The sequence below is a fragment of the Pelodiscus sinensis genome, chromosome 15 (assembly GCF_049634645.1).
Source record: "Pelodiscus sinensis isolate JC-2024 chromosome 15, ASM4963464v1, whole genome shotgun sequence".
Lineage (NCBI taxonomy): Eukaryota > Metazoa > Chordata > Testudines > Trionychidae > Pelodiscus > Pelodiscus sinensis.
Genome location: NC_134725.1, coordinates 31589168 through 31607271, shown reverse-complemented (window position 1 = coordinate 31607271; position 18104 = coordinate 31589168). Strand labels below are relative to the sequence as shown.

At 44.6% G+C, this 18104-nt stretch overlaps 1 protein-coding gene across 9 annotated transcripts in view; it reads right to left on the bottom strand.

Moving 5' to 3' along the window:
* MPHOSPH9 (M-phase phosphoprotein 9) overlaps window positions 1–18104 on the bottom strand; it is a 73114-nt gene that overhangs the window by 17980 nt on the left and 37030 nt on the right. For all 9 annotated transcript variants that reach the window (XM_075898552.1, XM_075898560.1, XM_075898557.1 and 6 more), the window contains 5 exons: window positions 13276–13398; window positions 12168–12622; window positions 11660–11818; window positions 4188–4275; window positions 2320–2535 (listed from right to left, as the gene is read on the bottom strand). In XM_075898552.1, coding sequence (XP_075754667.1) covers window positions 2320–2535; window positions 4188–4275; window positions 11660–11818; window positions 12168–12622; window positions 13276–13398 — 1041 coding nt within the window. The remainder of the gene's footprint in view (window positions 1–2319; window positions 2536–4187; window positions 4276–11659; window positions 11819–12167; window positions 12623–13275; window positions 13399–18104) is intronic.

Here is an 18104-nt window from a genome sequence, read left to right as displayed (position 1 = left end):
TGCTGGCCACCACTAGGAGCCTCTGCACTCAGTAAAGACCAGCTCCAAAAATACAAGGGGGCAGGAGGAGGAGATGGGTTCCTGGCAGCTGTAGTTCTCAGTATATCCTGAAGGATAGAAGTGGCATGCAGAAAACTCCATACAATCAGGGGAATGAGCATAAGGCTCTTCCTCTCTCTGGATCCCTGGGTTCAGGGGGAGAAGGAGTGCGGGTATCTGGGTTGGATGACACTCTGCAGCTGGGCTGTAAGGGAAGGGGGCAGAGAAACAAGAACTCAATTGTTGTAAGGGATTCTTTAACTCTATTCCTGGGAGGAGATTTTCTATATATCTGAATTGTTATCATTGCTAACAGGTAGTTTGAAATAAATATCCAAAATAACTGAAACTGTAGTTATTATGTAGTGTTATTTTGACTAATAATAATGTGCAGAATTTTTAATTTTTAGCTCAGAATTTCCTCAGGTATACAACATTACCCTGTTTGCAGGTCATTAGATTTTTCTTAAATGAATGTTATTAAAGCATACAAAAGATATAAAAAGCTTCCTATAAATGACATGTCAAGAAAGTAATCTTTCTTGTTAATGTAAGATGCAGGCACTGCTGAAGAGATAAAAGGAAACAAAATAACTTCCCCACCAAAGATGAGATTTTCAAAGGTGCTCAATTCTAACTCTGCTCTGCTCCCAGTGAACTCAATGGTCAAATTTCCCATTGACTTTAAAAGGAAAGATTTTGACCAATACAGAACACTTCTGAGAATCCATCCTAAAAAAGGTGCTAAAGTTCCCAATAGTTTTTCACTGCTATTATCATTCTCTAAAGACAGATTAACTTTAATATAAAGCAATAATGAAAAGCCAAAAGTTTGATCTGCAATAAAACAGAAAATCAGAACAAACCACAAAGAGTTACAATGAAGAACTTCAGCCCAATCCCAGTGAATTAAAAAAAAATAAAATCAATGAACTATTCTAAAATTAGTTCAGAAAATGTTACTTTACCAGACACACAGATGGTAAGCTAAACTAGCACTGCTATTTGACTGCTGGAGACAGAAAAGAAACTGAGTAGGCAGAGTCTTTAAAGATCTGTCTCCCTGCTGTTGCAAAACAACACCTAGCCATCTGGACTTAAAGGGTATAAATAATACTTCATTTCTCTATAATGTCAGTAAAATGATCTAATAGTTTAAAAAGTAATAAAAATAAAAGATGAGCTATACTATATATATTCTTTTGTTTTAGTATGTACAATTATAACAAAATACAATAAAATCTGCACTAATGACCAATTTGAATAAACAATTTGATCTCAAACAACAACAGGTTGAACCTCTTAAATCTGGGACTCTGGTCTGGCAACATTCGTGGTCTGGAAGGATCACAGATATTGCTGGACCAGAGAGCCCTGGCACCCAAGAATGCGAGCCAGTCAACAAGTTCAGTGGAGGGGAGCCTCACCATTAGATGGGTGAGCCATATCCCTGGAGAACCCTGGCCCAGGCAGGGCAGCAGCAAGACCAAAAAGTCCCATTCGTGCAGAGTCCTGTCTTGGTGCGGCAGCAGCAAGGCAGCCGCAGAGCCTTATCACCTGTGAGCTCTGGGTAGAACAGCAGTGGGACTGGCAAACTCCATCTCTGTGGAGCCCTATTCTGGCATGGGAGAAGCAGGGAAGCTGGGGAGCCCCATTCCAGGGCAGTCCTAGCAGGATATGGCAGCAGTGAGGCCACCAGCAGCTGAGGAGCTCCATCCTTGGGAAACCCTGGCAGAATGCAGGAGCAGCACGGCAGCCAGAGTCCCCTGGAACCCACAGGCAGAACAGAAGCAGGGCAGCCATGGAGCCCTGTCCCCAAGAAGCCTTGGCTAGGTGGGGCAGAAGCAAAGCCACAGCAGCTGGAGAGCTCTGTCACTGGAGAGCCCCATATGACAGTTTGCTGAGCCCAAGCCCTGTAGCAGCAGGGGTGGAGCCCAGTGGCAGTGGGGCTGAAGCAGAGCCAGCCAGAGGGAGGGGCAATATCCTGAGAAACTAGTGGCAAGAGACCTCTCCTGATCAACAAATTCCAACATTCAGGACCAGTCAGGTCTCAGGGGTTCCAGACCAGGGAGGTCCAACCTGTATTTCTAAGATAATCTTGTTCAACATTTATTCAACTATCACTTCCAGATGACTGAATTTTCCTTGTCCATTGGCTGGTCATGTTAGACAGATTTTGCTGCAGTAAATTTTGATGGCTATTCCAAAAACATCTAAGACTTTTACAGTTCAAGGCGCACTGTACAGTTGTAAACCATTATTACTTATTTTCTCACTTACGTCTTGAAACATTTTATTTTCTTCCTTTAACCTAGCATCTTTATTATCTGACAACTTGTAAGCCTTTTCAAATGCTTCTTCTAGATCCTTAAGCCTAGATTTTAGACGGCTGATTGTGTTATCCTTCTCTTTATGACTTGTGCGCATTTCTTCAATACGCTCTTGCAAAACTTTGGAAGTATTACTAACTGCATAGAAGCGTTCTCTCCAATCTGTCTAAAAAACGAAAACATGGTTCATTAAAAACAGGTACATAACAGATTTTGTCTCTAAATATTAAAGTTATAATCTTAAATCTTACACGGATAGAAAGCAGAAGTAAATTTTTTGAAATGCCCAGAGACTGAAAAAAAGTTTAAGCTACATTCTTTAATTCAATGCACTAAAACTAAGATTCAAGACAAGGCACCGAAGTTCTATCATATATAAACATTTCCTGTTCATTAGCAAGTTTTCTGGATAGCAATTTGCTGAAGAGCAGTGGGCAACCTGCGGCTCAAGGGCCATATATGGCCCATCAGGGTTCTATGTGTGACCCGCAAGACATTTTGTTTTCCACTGCCTAAGCACAGGATTGCCAGAGTCCACTGGTTTCCATCCACATTGTTTTTTTAATACCAGTATTACTAACGTGACTTCCAGGTAAAGCAAAGGCACATGAAGTGAGGTACATGCTGACTGCACACATTTACAGCAAGAACCACGCACTCCCTCTGCATCCAATCAAAGAGCTGTTACAGTTCAATTGGTCCACCTCACAAATTTGAGGTCTGAATGTGCAGTTAGCAAGATTACCCTATCCTGAGAAACCGTCTTGCAGCATTGAGATGAGTAAGGGCCACTCAAGCAACCCATTCACTAGCCAAGGTTGCCCATTGTTGCTGTATAGCCATGAATAAAATGGCTTAGGCATACCCAGGAAAGCTGAGTCATAAAAGGAGGATTCATATATTTTGACCCAGCTGGGGTTTTACAATCTAAAGTAGAATAGTAATAGAGATGTAGCCATGTTAGTCTGGTCTTCCCGAAACAAAAAACAGGACTATGCAGCACTTTGAAGACTAACAAGATGATTTATTAGGTGATGAGTTTTTGTGGGTGTGGCCCACGAAAGCTCATCACCTAATAAACAACCTAAAGTAGGATAAACAGGGCTCGACAAATAATGTAATCTACTCGCCTGTGTCGAGTAGATTACAACCCGGAAGAGCATGCACAGAGCGCAGAACTGCGCGACTAGCGAGCGGGGCTCGCCGCCGCTTGGCGAGCCCTGAGGATAAATATAGGTAAAGGGCTAGTTCTTTTTGCCTCACTGCACATGTAATGTGCCTTATCATCCATGTGTGAAATAAGAAAAGAAAGTTAGCCTTTTTCCCTCCTCCCAACCCCCTTTTTTGAGAGAGATATCAGAAACACATCTTTAATATTCTATTGGCGAACTTTAGTTCTTGCTGAAGGAAGATGGGGGAATAGGGTGTACAACTGTCATGGTTCTCATCAAACCCTGAACAGAAAAGTTAACAAGAGTAAGAAAATCACATCTGTAGATGCGCAGTTTGCTCATCAAGCACTGGGAAGGGTGTGTGGGAATAAAATGGCAAAGAGAACTCACATGATGCTATAATATTTTTGCATGGGAAAGGGCACTGGTTAGAGTGGAATGAAACTAAAAAATGGGGATTTTGTAGATCAAGAGGTTCTCAAGGTAAAGAACTTATTATCTATGCAAATATGATCTGGATGTTCACAATACGTACTGATCAGGATAGACCAACATAAAAATATAAATTAGATGAACAGTTAACTGTTGTTCACTTTTACCTTCTCACTTAAACAACTGTAATCTGTTACCCACAATATATACTTACAACTTGCATTTCTAGCTTATTGTTCTTATTTTCAAGGGTTCTCATGCGAGTATTAGCTTCATTGAGAGCAGCATCTAACTGGCCACACCTAGAGGCATAAATTTTTTTTAATTTAACAAAGAATGTATAAAATAAAACCTTTTCCCTTCTAAATTAACATAATAATTTTATATATGTGTACACCTTTTATCCAAAGACACTTCAAAGCCCTATAAAAACGGATACAGTATGCAAAATAGATACAGGAATTATTTCATTTACCCTGGAGAGCAACCATCTCTAAAAATGAAAATACGGTTCTCATTTTATAACACTATAAAACAGATTATGGCAGGAAGCAAAAGAACTCTCTCCTGCAACTGAAACTACGTGAGAACTTGAATAGGTAAAAAATAATTAACCAAGTTACAATTTAGCCAGGTTTCTAGAACTGACATCCTCTCTCTTATGAAAAGAGCAGAGACTTTTTAATGATGACAAATGACCTTAGTTTTATTATTACACAAATAAAGCACCATCAAAAAGTCACTCGTCCCTAATACAATGCTGGGTCATTGTTTCCACACTGACTCAGAGGGAATACTGCCAACTGCTGAATCTTAAATGCCACCTCTTGCAGTAGTTAGGTGTTCCTGAGTTAGAGTGCAGATTCACCTCAACCATATTTTGCTTGTTATATCTGACAGAATCATAGTATTATGGGATATGGCTGCAGTTATTGTCTGTAAGTGATATTCAAAGATAAACCTTCTAAACAGTTGGACTCCAATAATATATTTCAATCAAAAATGCCAAACCCTATTTAAAAAGAACATTATTGAAGTTCCAAAATCAAGCATGCAAAAGTTAGGAAATGCCAGAATTAAGGTTGTATATGCAACCTTAATTAATTCTACTTGTGCCTATGCATTGGTACAGTCTTTAATTACAATCATATACTATTTTGCCTCATACTCTGAGTAGGATGGATGATGCTGACTTAACAAGCAACTCTTCAAATATTTTATACCTTATCTAATAAATGCAATTCAATACTCCCTCTGACAACACACTTATTAATTTTCTCATGGGATTTTAGCCTGTGGATAAAATAGTTTGTCCTGTGGATAAAATGGTTGTCATCATAATGCAAAACTGTATTATAACAACAGTAAAGATCAATGTATCATGTGTAGGAGCTCTGACAGGATGGTACAAGCACAGTACAGTCATACATTTGAGTTGTGAGTTAAAGGTTGGGGCATGCTCAATAACTCTGTAAAGATGGCTCATGAGCAGTCAGGTCAGCACAAGAGATATGAGCACTGAGCATAAAACCTTTGGAGATTTTACCTGATAAAATTGAGGAAGTCTCTATCAATCATGTGCAAACTACATTTTTAAAGAGGCTTTCAACTTGGCCAAATCTGAGCAGAATTTCCCTGGGGCAGCAAAAAGAACAATCCTGAAAACAGCCACTTTTCTGCCACACTCCTGCTCCAAAACATAGTGATGGGTAGAACTGTTCATAGAAAAGGTTGCCAGATTTTTAAAAACATAGATAAAACAACATATTTGTCCATAGCTTCATTCTGGAAAGGGCTGAACTGTTTTGCTTAAAAAAACAAACAATAAATGGTCCTGCAGCACCTTAGAGACTAATGAAAAATGTAGATATGAGCTTTTGTGGCACTTCTTCAGATGTTTTGCCTGAAATTTTCAAAACAATTTAGCCTTAGGCGGACACCAGACGTAAAATATAAGTCCAAACACTTAAAGTTTGGCAATTTTATAACCAATTGAAAATAGAGTCTTATAATGGGACATGTCAGGCAAATTAATAGTAGGCAGCACTATTGACCTCCCCTATAATATAATGAATATTATGATATGCATTGTAGTCACTCTTATCTCTGAAATTGGAACACAAGTTATTTGTAGGAATGAACAAACTGAGTGCTAAGCAACCCATTGATGCTGGAAGATGAAGAGAAAAACTTGTTCCTGTCATTAATACATTATTCCAATCACTTTTGAAAGGTATAAAAACAGTTAAAATACACTAAACAATTTACAGTACATGTCTTGATTGGTGATGTTGATATATAGAAACTCAATCTGACTCAATGTGAAAAATATTCAAATTATGCTGAAGAGAGCATTTATATAAAGTTGACTGTAATATCAGACAGAGTACTAGTTGGCAGAAACATCTGAGAAACATTTATGAAGAATGTTGTAGATTCAAAAGGGGCAATTCAGGTTAAACCTTTCTGGTCCGGGATTCTCTGGTCCGGCGACATCCATAGTCTCGCATCATCAAGGACCTGGGGGTGCTTTGGAGTACTCATGTGGGAAAACTGCGTTGCAGGATCATGGATGTCATCAGACCAGAGATCTGGGACAAACCTTTTGATCATTTCAGTTTATTAGGCTACAACTTGGGACACAAAGGACATGTCTATGCTATGAAATAATTTCAAAGTAAGTAAAACTGAAAAAATAACTCGCAAAATAAAATCAAAATACCTCAGAAATATTTTGAAATAGTGTGTCCACACTGATTGGAGCCTGCATCGGATTTAAAGCCTTAGGGAGGGCACCAGGAGGGCAAATACTTCCTGTGGCTGCTTGCTGAAGCTAGCTGAGACACATGCTTACAGGGGCTCCTCTCGCATGTCCCACCTGCCACTTCTACTGCCTACCTCCTTGCAGGACACCAAACTCATGCTGTGTGCTCTGGTGGCTCTTGCGGATGCCAGTGCTGACATCATGCAGCCAGAGCTGCTGCAAAGCAGTGCCAGGCTCATGGGCCTCATGCTGCACCTCATGGCGCAGTTCATCCAAACTGCCCACATGCTGCTTCAGCACAAGGAGCAGCTCTTCACCCAGGTCCTACTGCTGCAAATGACCCTCAATTCCCTGAATACTGTGGCAGGAGACCAGTTAGGAGTCCTCAGTTTGGTGGGACCGCATCATCCTGCAGCGATGGGACAACAAGTAGTGGCTCCAGAACTTCCGAATGCAGAAGGCTACCTTCCTTGACCTCTGTGAGTGACTCGCCCCTGCCCTCAGATGACAGGACACCCAACTGTGACCCACCAACCTCCTGCAGAAGTGTGTCACCATCACACTCTAGAACAGTGGTTCCCAAACTTTTTGACATCACGCCACCTTTTTGATTTTTGAGAAACCCTCACACCCTCCCTCCCAAAAAAATAGCAGCAAAACTTGGGGTGGGATTGATGGGGCGGGGGTGTGGCTGGGTCTCCTTGCGCCCCCTCTGGAATTTCTTCATGCCCTGCCAGGGGGGCACATCCCCAAGTTTGGGAACCCATGCTCTAGAAGCTAAGGATGTTAAAATGTGGGTAATTAACTAATCGAGTAGTCAATAGAATTTTTATTGACTACTCAAATTAGTCGATAGGCAGCTCAGCTCAGTTCCAGCTTACGCTGGGTGCGGGACCAAATCCTGATGCAGCACCGCAATTTAAAAAGCAGCAGGAGCTGGACAGCCCGACCCCCTGGCTCCAACTGCATTTTAAATTGCAGCGCAACAGCGTGTTTTGTCCTGCATCAGGCATGAACTGAAACTAAGCCAGGCTGCCTGCCCTGCCAGCAGTAGCCCTTGTGCACATGGATCCCAGCGGGGTTTTGGGATCTTCTCCACACAGTAACTGCTGCTGCGAAGCATCCCCTGCCCTCCGGTGGGTCATCATTCACAGGGGCTGCTGTAGCAAAACAGCCCCTGTGGGCACGAGGGTCCCAACTTCCTGCTGGAACTCCTCATGCACAGGGACTGCTGCCGCAAAGCAGCCCCTGCTCACCCCCCTGCCTCTGATAGAGGCAGCAGCAATGGTAAGGAGGACAGGCAGCACCGCAGAGAAAGTGCTGGGGGGAACCAACTTTTAAACTGGCTCCCCCCAGCATTGGCTCCTGCTTCCCACCCCTTTGCTTGATGGACAACAAGGGATGGTTCACATACATTAACGTCGGCTGGAAGGGGAAGGCGCATGATGCCTGCATCTTCCAGAACTTCTGCTTGTTCCAGAAGATGCACGCCATCACTTTTTTTCCAGACTGCACCATCAGGGTTGGTGACATGGACATGCTGATCTGCATCCTGGGCAACACAGCCTACTCTTGTTCCCCTGGCTGAGGAAGCCTACTTGGACAGCCCAGACCCCACCAAGGAGAACTTCATAGTTGTGGAATGTGCCTTTGACCAACTAAAGAGGAGGTTCAGGAGTCTCTTCACTCACCTAGACCTCAGCAAGTACAACATCCCCTATGTGGTAGCGGCCTACTGTGTGCACCACAACCTATGTGAGAGCTAGGGGGAAACTTTCCTGCCAGGTTGTGGGGGGGAAAGGCCAAATGGTTGACCAGGGCTAATGAGCAGCTGGATACCAGTGCCATTCAATGAGCACATAAAGGGGCAGTGCTTATCCAGGAGGCTTTCAGGGTGAGTTTCAGCCAAAGCCACTTGTGAGACTCTCCCCTGTGCCTCTTCACAAGGGGCCCTTGCATTCTCTCTGTGTGCCTTTCCCCTTTTCACCTTCCCTGCAGAGCAAATAAAGAAGAGGTTTTTTTTTTGAAAGAACAACTCTGTTTATTTGAGGGGGAGGGGGCATACAGTAGGGAAGGGACCAGGGAAAGAACCTGGAATGGGAGAGGGGGAGAGCAGAAGAGAAGGGCCTCAGGGATGATGCTGGGACTGGTGCCTGTCTTGGGTAGCGAGGGAGGGTTTGGCTGCCTGAGATGTGCCACTGCCACATGTTCGAGGGCCTAGGAAGGGAAACCAAGGAGGGATGGGACGAGGTTGGCGGAATGGGGGCGAAGAGTTGGTGGACAAGGAGGTGGCTGGAAGCCCAGTCCATGCACACAGCCATGTGCTCAATCAGAGGAGAGGGAAGAGCATATGACCCTGTGCTGGTGCATCAGCTGGTCCCAGACTGCCTTCCTCTGCTCCTTGTCAGCCCAGTGCTCCTCCTGGTCAGTAGCCCACTCCCAGCACTCTTCATCAAGCCCCCAGATGAGGGACTGGAGGCAGGCCATCTGGTCCTGTATCAGGTGTTCCCAGGCTCGCTTCCTCTGGTGGATCCCGCGGAGTCAGGAAGATGGTATGGGAGATGGTGGACACGCCATGCTCACAGCTGTGAAGAAAAGCTATAATGGCAGTCATCTCGGGAGACACTGTGTATGAAGCCAAGCCCTAATCACTGTGCCGACTCCAAAGGTCTCAGTTCAGATTATGGCGACATGCTTTGAGCAAGCCCATCTATTGCCTAGACAACAGGCACTTTCCTGCAGGGGCATGGCTATTCAAAGGGAGCCTCGCAATACCCATGGCCTAGGAACAAGAAGGCCTGGGTAAGGTGCAGGCGGGAAGGAGAAGACGGTGCGGCTCAGCTGCCTTGGTGTTTACATGACCCCAGCCTCTTTAGTGGTGGCTTGTCTTAGGAAGGTGTCCCGCCATGGAGGCCAGAGTAAGACAGGCCTCTCCAGGAACCTTGTGAGAAGGACCAGGGGGCTCCTATATCACAGCGTCATGGATCTGAGTGCTCTAGACTGGTGCTCCATTCCAGTGGTTTGGCAGGCCAAGTAAGCCAAGTGAGGAGCACGTAGACCAGACCTGGACAAAAATACGGCCCAGATTTGGGGGCCAGATCTGGCCTGCCAAACCACCGGATCCAACTCATGGAACTGCCTCCTCCCAGGACCCTCAGGCTCATAGATGCTGCAGTTTAAAACCCAGTCCCTGCGTCTCTCTGCTGTGCAGGGAAGGAGAGGTTTCATGCAATCTCCCCATCCCCAACCCAATCCTCAGCTCTTATTGGCTGGAAACAGCCGTCCAATCAGAGCTGAAAGATTGGTCTGAGTGACAGGGGCAATAAAAGTCTTTTCCCCCATGCTGAGTTGAGAGCCATATGGAGGGAGGAGGCTGCATTTTCCAGTGGGCTGGGGCTGCAGCAGACAAGAAGCCCAGCCTGGCACGGGGGTACTGCAGCCTGCTGGCCAGGAGACACCTAGGTAAACTCCTCCCAGCCAGTGCCTGCCTCTGGCACCCCAACCCCTCCTGCACCCCAACTCCCTCCCCTTGGTCACCATCCAAACCCACTGCATCCCCCTGCCCCAGGTCACAACTCCCTCCCAGACCTGTATCCCCTCTAAAACCCTTTTCCCAGGCCAGAATCCTCTCCTGCACCCATACTCCCTCCCTGACCCTACATTCCAATCCTGACCCAGGTCACAACCCCCTCCTCCACCCAAACACCCTCTCAGACCCCACACCATCTCCTGCACCACGGTCCCTTACCCCATGCACCCTTCTGTACCCAACCTTGACCCCACACCTCCTCCACAAAAAAGTGCAGCCTTTGACCACTTACTAAAATCTTCTGCCCACCCAGACGTAGCCCCTGGTAGCCCACCACCTGCCCTCACATGTGTATAGGGAAAGTTATAGAATTCACCTGAAGTACCTTCGCTGGGATCATCTGAGGCCTAAGAGACATCCTGGGAAGGGAGAACTGGTTCCAGGATGAGTTGCTCTTGGATGGCAGTCATGGTAGCTTGACTGGCCTGGTCCTCCTCCTCCGCAATCCCTCCCTCCTGAAGGCTGACACCAGCATGTCCTGGCCATACTCGAAAACAATGGGGGATGGGAAAGGTGACTAGTCCCCTCTCATAGGATGGCATTGAGCTGCTTGTAATAGCTGCAGGTGTGAGGAGCCATCCCAGAGCATCCTCGCTGCTCCATGGCCTTGCTGTACCAAAGCTCCTTGATTTTCATGTGGACCTGGCTGAGGGTCCACATGTGTTCCTTCTATAGCCAGATGACTGGTTGCCCGGCCAAGATGTCGGCATTTCTCCTCCTGGTGCAGAGATCCTAGAAGATGGTATCCTTGCCCCAGACTTAGATGAGGTCCAGGATCTCCTCACAGGTCCAGGCTTGTGTCCTCTTTCGTCCCTGGCCAAGGGCTGCCAAGGTGGGCTCATAGAGAGTGCTGGGGTCTGACATAGTTCCTGGAATGGTTGCTATATGGCATGGGACTGTGAAAGGTACACATGTGCTACAAGCTCTTTTCCTTCAGCCTGCTGCTTTAAGTTCCGCAGGAGAAGGAGAGCAGTGAAGATGCAGTTTTGGCCACTCTGGCCACACCTGACAATTGAGAGAGGCCTCTGGAGGCCAATTATTTCAAAATAGCAGCAGCTGAGCTTCCACACTCACGTTCTTCCTCATGGAAAGCAGGAGTTATTATTTCAAAATAACCAGCCCATTATATTGAAAGAACGGGATTGGTAATGTGGCTGTTACACTTGTTATTTTGAAATAAGGAGAGTTACTTCGAAATAACTCCCTATTGTAAACCAGGGAAAAAGAGAACTGGTTCACTGTCCAACAATACGTTTTATATTCATGCTACATGCAGGTTTTACTTAACTACAGATTTTTGTTTTACACACACACACACAAAAGTAAATATTACCTGTCAACAAGATTTTGATTGATTTTCTTCAGCTCTTCAGATGAAGCAGTTTTATAGCTTGCTTCAAGTTCCTGTTTTAAGCTCTGGATTTCTGAGTCATAATAAGCTCGTAGATCAGCAATGTGTCGAGCATGTTTTTTCCTCAAGTTTTGCCTAATCCTGATTTTAAAATTAAGAGCAAATATTATGTTTTTTCCACATTACTGAATGGAAATTTTACTCTAGTCCACACTACCATCCACTGGCAACCTAACATTAAAACACTGCCATATTTATTACTACATTGACTTCTCTCACAAAGGACTAGCTACAGCTCCTCTTGAGGTCATTTATTGATGCATGATCTAATAACGTGTTGGAACAGAGCTATATTACCTAAAAAACTTCATTAAGAGACATTCTATTGGCATTTTTTTGAGCTACTCCAACTTCTCCCTATATTTTTGCTGATTTTTGTATAATTGGGGGGAGGACTATTTACATAAGCTAAAAGCAAAAAAATGCTTACTTTGACAACATCATTGGATCTTCAAAGGATGTCACTGAAATACTATATTCTGGTGAACTGTTATCAGCACATGGAACCTGGGACTGGATGATTGAAGATGGAGTTAATGTTAAACTTTCTTCATCCTCAATTTTCATTAACAGATCATTACTAGTATCAGCATGTGCCATCGGAAAAGAACAGCCAACCTTGCTTTCATTTTGGAATGGATTATTTTCCCAGGGGTCCAAATGTAAAACTTTAGTACTGGAAGTATATTTTGGAGAACCGCATAGTTGAGATGAAGTAATATTGCTTATATGTGAAAATGAATCAGTGTCCGAATGACTTGAAAAAGTGGGATCCGCCATAGAGTCTGGAGAAAAGGGAGTCTTCTCATCGAGAGTACTGACAAAACAATGTCCTGGAATTTGCTCACCGGGTTTCATGTGCAGTGTTGGATCTAGTGTTAAGACCTATAAAATAAATAATTACAATACTAATAAATTATGACTGGATTTTATGAATGAAAAAGCATTAAACGCATGACAAGGAGATACTATTTATTGCAGAAATTATCAAAGGGAGTATTACAACTGTTTTTGGTAGCAATAAACATAGGTAGAACTGAGTGGACTTGCAGCTGTTTAGTAAGCTGGTACTTTTTTCTGGTGGCTGATATCTGTGTTCCTGATTTTCAAATTTTTTTTAAAAGAGCGATCTCTAGCATTTGTAGTAGTGAAGAAAACTTTTAGATTGCGAGCCAATTGAAATTGAATGTTATACAGTGATATCTGCCCAACATTGCAGAGAACATGAGACAGTAACTAGAAGAAAGGTCCCAAATCATTTCAAGGCATTTTGGTTCTGAAACTTAACAAGATTGACTCTTAATCATGAACTATTTCCTTGATGATTCAAGAAAGAAGAGGAAAAATCAGATATCATGGAGTTTGATACAAGTAGCTAAGGTCATGAAGATCTGCCCAGCCTACATCTTAGCTTTGTTTCAAGATGTAGAAACCTTGTTTGTGAATAAAAAATGAGAGCAGACCACCAATCTGAAACCTCATAATATGCCAAATGTTTCTGTTCAAACGTGAGGCACTCATGTTCAAATAAATGTTACCTCTGGTGGATGAGTTGGCTGGGATGGAGAAATGAGATTCCATTCTGACAGCTGCTTGCCTTCCCTTTGTTTTTTATGATAAATATCCTTCAATGATGGCTTCATCTCATCACCAGAAGATGACTTAAACAAAATAACAAAATTGTTAATTGTTTCCCTGATTAAAACAATCGTGATATTTAAGCAATCTTCATCTAATAAATTTAATTTAAAATGGAGAAGTTAAGAGGGGCTTGTTCAAAGCACCCAAGTAAAACCACTGAGCTTTCAATGAAATATATAAATCGTTAGTAAACAATAAGTCAGTGAAGTCACATTAGTGTTCATTCTCTCTCTCTCTCTCTCTCTCCTCTCCCCCCTCCCCCTCCAGCTATAGCCATGTTAAACACAATTAGTTTCCAGGAGACACCATGAGACTGAAGATAAAGAGGAGCTCAATAAAACAATTATTCTGCATGCTTTTCATTTAAAATAATAATTGCTACATATTTAGGAGAGGCAATCCCATAGTGAATGGTTGAAGAGCAGCACTTCTGCTTTTTCCTCAGTTTTACTACAATTTCTCCACCTGACAGCCCCACAGGACCCCAACACAGCAGTTCGTCAGATGCAAGTGAACAAAAAAGCAGCAAAATTTGAGAGTTGGAGTTAGTAGCACTTCTTTGATAGAGTTAAATAATAGAAGCTCACCGCTCAATCCAAATGAAAACGAAGCATCTGAAGAAGCACTGCTATGGTAAATTCATAATTATCTATTTATCTTTTCATCATTCCTTTAGGTACCAAAGCATACACAATACTGGCTAAGTAAACATAACATTGGAAATCACTGGAGTGACAAGACTTTTATGCTACCAGAGTTTAAAGACATTTAATTAGTAATGACATTTATATGCAATTGTTTGGGAAGTGTGTCAGTTATTTTTAAGCTGTAGGCAAATGTAAAACATAATGATATGTACAAACCTTACAAAATAACCTATTAATTACATCTGTTCCCCACACACCTAACACGTCAGGATTAAGGGGATGTTAAAATGCAGTTAATTGACTAGTTGATAGGCACTTCCACATTCCTCTTTTGAAATGTACAAGAGCCCCTGTTGCACTTGCTTATCGGATAGTCTTTGACTAATCAATTAGTCGATATCCCTCCCTTGCTGCCTCTATGATATGAGGTGCTCTGCGGTGCTGCCGCTTTGAAACCCTAAGATGGCGTTTCAAAGGGACAGCCGCTGTATAACTGATCCGCGAATCAGCTGTGTCATGGCTGCCTCTTTAAAACAATACCTCTGTGTTTCAAAGGGGCAACCATGGGGCCCAGGGTCATAGAATCACAGAATAATAGGACTGGAAGGGACCTCGAGAGGTCATCGAGTCCAGCCCCCCACCCTCAAGGCAGGACCAAGCTCCGTCTACACCATCCCTGACAGATGTCTATCTAACTTGTTATTAAATATCTCCAGAGAGGGAGATTCCACCACCTCCCTTGGCAATTTATTCCAATATTTGACCACCCTGACAGTTTGACGCGGATCAGTCAGGTGGGGAGTCCCAGCTGATCCTGGGTTCCCCTCGGCATTTCCCAAAAACCCAGACTCCCCAGCTGATCCCGGGTTCTGGGGAAATTCCGCAGGGAACCTGGGGTCAGCTGGGAGTCCTCAGCTGACCCCAGGCTCTACAGCAGCTGCCCCTTTGAAACACACTGGGGCAGTGTTTTAAAGGGGCAGCCGCATCGATCCACGGATCAGCTGTGAGGCGGATGCCTCTTTGAATCGCCGCCTCCACACATTTCAAGGGGGCAGTGGAGCCTGGGGTCATCTGGGAACTCCCTAGCTAATCCCAGGCTCCATGCGGTACTTCCCCAGAATCCAGGGGTCAGCTGGGGAATCCTCAGCTGAACCCGGGCTCCACAACTGCTGCTCTGAAATGCAGAGGCAGTGTTTTAAAGAGGCAGCCGCCGCACAGCTGATCCGTGGATCAGATATGCAAAGGCTGTCCCTCTGAAATACCACTTTGGGGTTCTAAAGAGGCAGCGCCGCACTATCTGATAGAGGCAGCAAGGGGGGGATATCGACTAGTCAAAAGACTATCCGATAAGCAAATGTTTATTGGATAGTTGACTAGTCTTTAACATCCCTAGTCAGGATTATCAATTACTAATCTCTTTTCCTCACTTAGACCCTTCTCAAAAATCTGGTGAATGGAGGTCTTCCAGCATATCTGAAGGAGAGGAACAGGCTTGGAGCATGCTTCCCAGTCTGAGTAAACAGAGATATCCAAGCTCTGCTTGAGCTAGTGCATTAAAAAGCAGCATGGATATTGCAACAGAGACAGAGGTATGTGTGAGCCACTGAAATACAGATCCAGACAGTTGGATCGGTTTCTACGGCTAGCTTAAGCAGACGTAGTCCATGCTGGCAGGCATGCACCCAGCTGCAGCTAAAAGATCAACAGATTCCAGTGCTGTCTTATTAAGAATGAGAAAGGAGGAGTTCCAGATTTCAGCCCCCTCTATCCTCTTCTCTTTAACTAGAGGGCTGCTATTGACAAATTGGGCACCTGTTGACCTCAACATCCACAGGATCACAAAAGAAAGAGGAAGTTACTCACCTTGTGCAGTAATGACGGTTCTTCGAGGTGTGTCCTCTCCACTCTATGTGTGTCAGGCTCGTCCCAGCGCTGCAGGTCAGAGACTTGTCAGCCATGGTTCAGCTGGACTGCACATGCGCGGCGGTGTCGCATTCCTTTTGCACTGTTTGTGAGTCTGTGCGCAGTCCGGCTCCCACCATTTCCTCCTAATCGAGTCACTCCTGAAAGACATAAAGAAGAGACTCCGAAGCGGGGAGGAGGGCGGGTTGTGGAGCACCCCCAGGGACACACACTTCGAAGAACCGTCGTTACTGCACAAGGTGAGTAACTTCCTCTTCTTCGGGTAGTGTCCCTGTGGGTGCTCCACTCTAGGTGAGTACAGAGCAGTAGCCTGGTCTATGGAAGTGGGATTGGAATTATGATCCCTGTACCACGGAGAGCACTGTGGATGCCAGTGCTGAGTCACGAATGAGAGCGCTGATAGCATAATGTTTTGCAAACATTATGTCAGAGGACCAGGTTGCCGCGTGGTGGATATCCTGCAACGGGACTCCTTTGAGGAAAGCCATCGATGTAGCTGTCGCTCTGGTGGAGTGAGCCTTCATTGAAGTTGGTATGGGCTTATTGCGTAATGAGTAGCATCGTGCAATGCATTTCATAATTAGTTTAGAAATATGCTTCGAAGTTAAGGGTACTCTTTTAGTTCTTTCATCTGTGCATAGCAACAGACGTTGTGACTGTCGGAAAGGAAATGTTCTCTCAAGGTAGAAAGCCAATGCTCTATGCACGTCCAAGGTATGTAGTCAGGCTTCATGGCGAGAGGCATGTGGTTTGGGATAAAAGGTTGGGAGTATTATGGGCTCGTTGACATGGAATTCAGAGTTCACTTTTGGTAAGAAGTTAGGGTAGTATTGTAGTATTACTCCATGGTTGGTAAACAGAGTGTAAGGTGGAGTGGCCGAGAGAGCAGTCAACTCACCCACCCAGCGTGCCGACGTGATAGCTAGCAAGATGACGACTTTCATTGTGAGTGTAGCCATGTCACAGGTGGCTAGTGATTCAAAAAGTGGGTATGTGTGAGTGTCCAAAGACTAGCTCCAAGTCCCATAGCTCCGGGAGTTTTCTGCACAGAGAGTATAGGTTCATGAGACCTTTTAAAAGTCGTTTGGTTGTAGGGTGAGCAAATATTGAGTAACCCTCTATTGGTTGTCTGAAGGCAGGGATCGCCGACAAATTAACTCTGATGGTCAGTAACGCCAGGCCCGAGAGCTGAAGGTGTAGTACGTAGCCCAGTACATGATGAATAGGGATGGAAAGTGCATCAAGGTTATTGGCAGTACACCAGGTGTAGAATTGACACCACTTATAAAGGTAAGTTGTTCACGTGGAATTGCATCTACTGTATATTAGCACATGCTTCACCTCTTGAGAACAGATGACTTCTGCTTGGTGGAACCAGCTAGCAGCCACGCTGTGAGATCTAGCTGATCAATTTGAGGGTGCTTCATGGTCAGCCCTCATTGCGTGAGAAGGTCGGATCGTTCTGGCAAGTGGTATGGAGGTCATAGGGATATTTGCAGGAGAAGGGGAAGCCACATCTGCCTGGGATAAAACAGGGCTATAAGTGTGACTGTGGCTCTGTCCATGGCTATCTTCTCCAGTACTTTTTGAAGAAGTGGAATTGGCAGAAAGGCGTAGAGAAGGTGGCGACTCCAATCCAGTCCTGAGGGACTTTGGTCCCAGTCCTGCTCTGGAGCAGTATTTCGGGCACTTCACATTGAGATGTGTCGCAAGTAGGTCTATAATGGGGTACCCCCATCGCAGGAAGAGAAAGTACGTTAAGTCTTGGTTGAGTTCCCGCTCATGCTGAAGAAAGAAGTGCCTGCTGAGGATGTCAGCAATTATATTGTCCTTGCCCAGTAGGTATGTACCAATGATGTTGATGCCATGGCGAATGCACCAGTTCCATAGCCATGTGGCTTCTGCGCAGAGGGATTTGGATCTGGCTCTACCCTGACGGTTGATATAGTAAATTGTGGTTGTGTTGTTGGTAAGGACTTCAATAGTATAACCACGAACTGTGGGTAGGAATATTTTGCATGCACTGAATACTACCCTGAGCTCTAGAAGATTGATATGTTGAAGAGCTTCTCGTGCAGTCGATTGACCTTGAGCATGATCTCCCGCATAGTGGGCTCCCCAACCTAGAAGAGACGCATCCGTCGTAATCTATATTG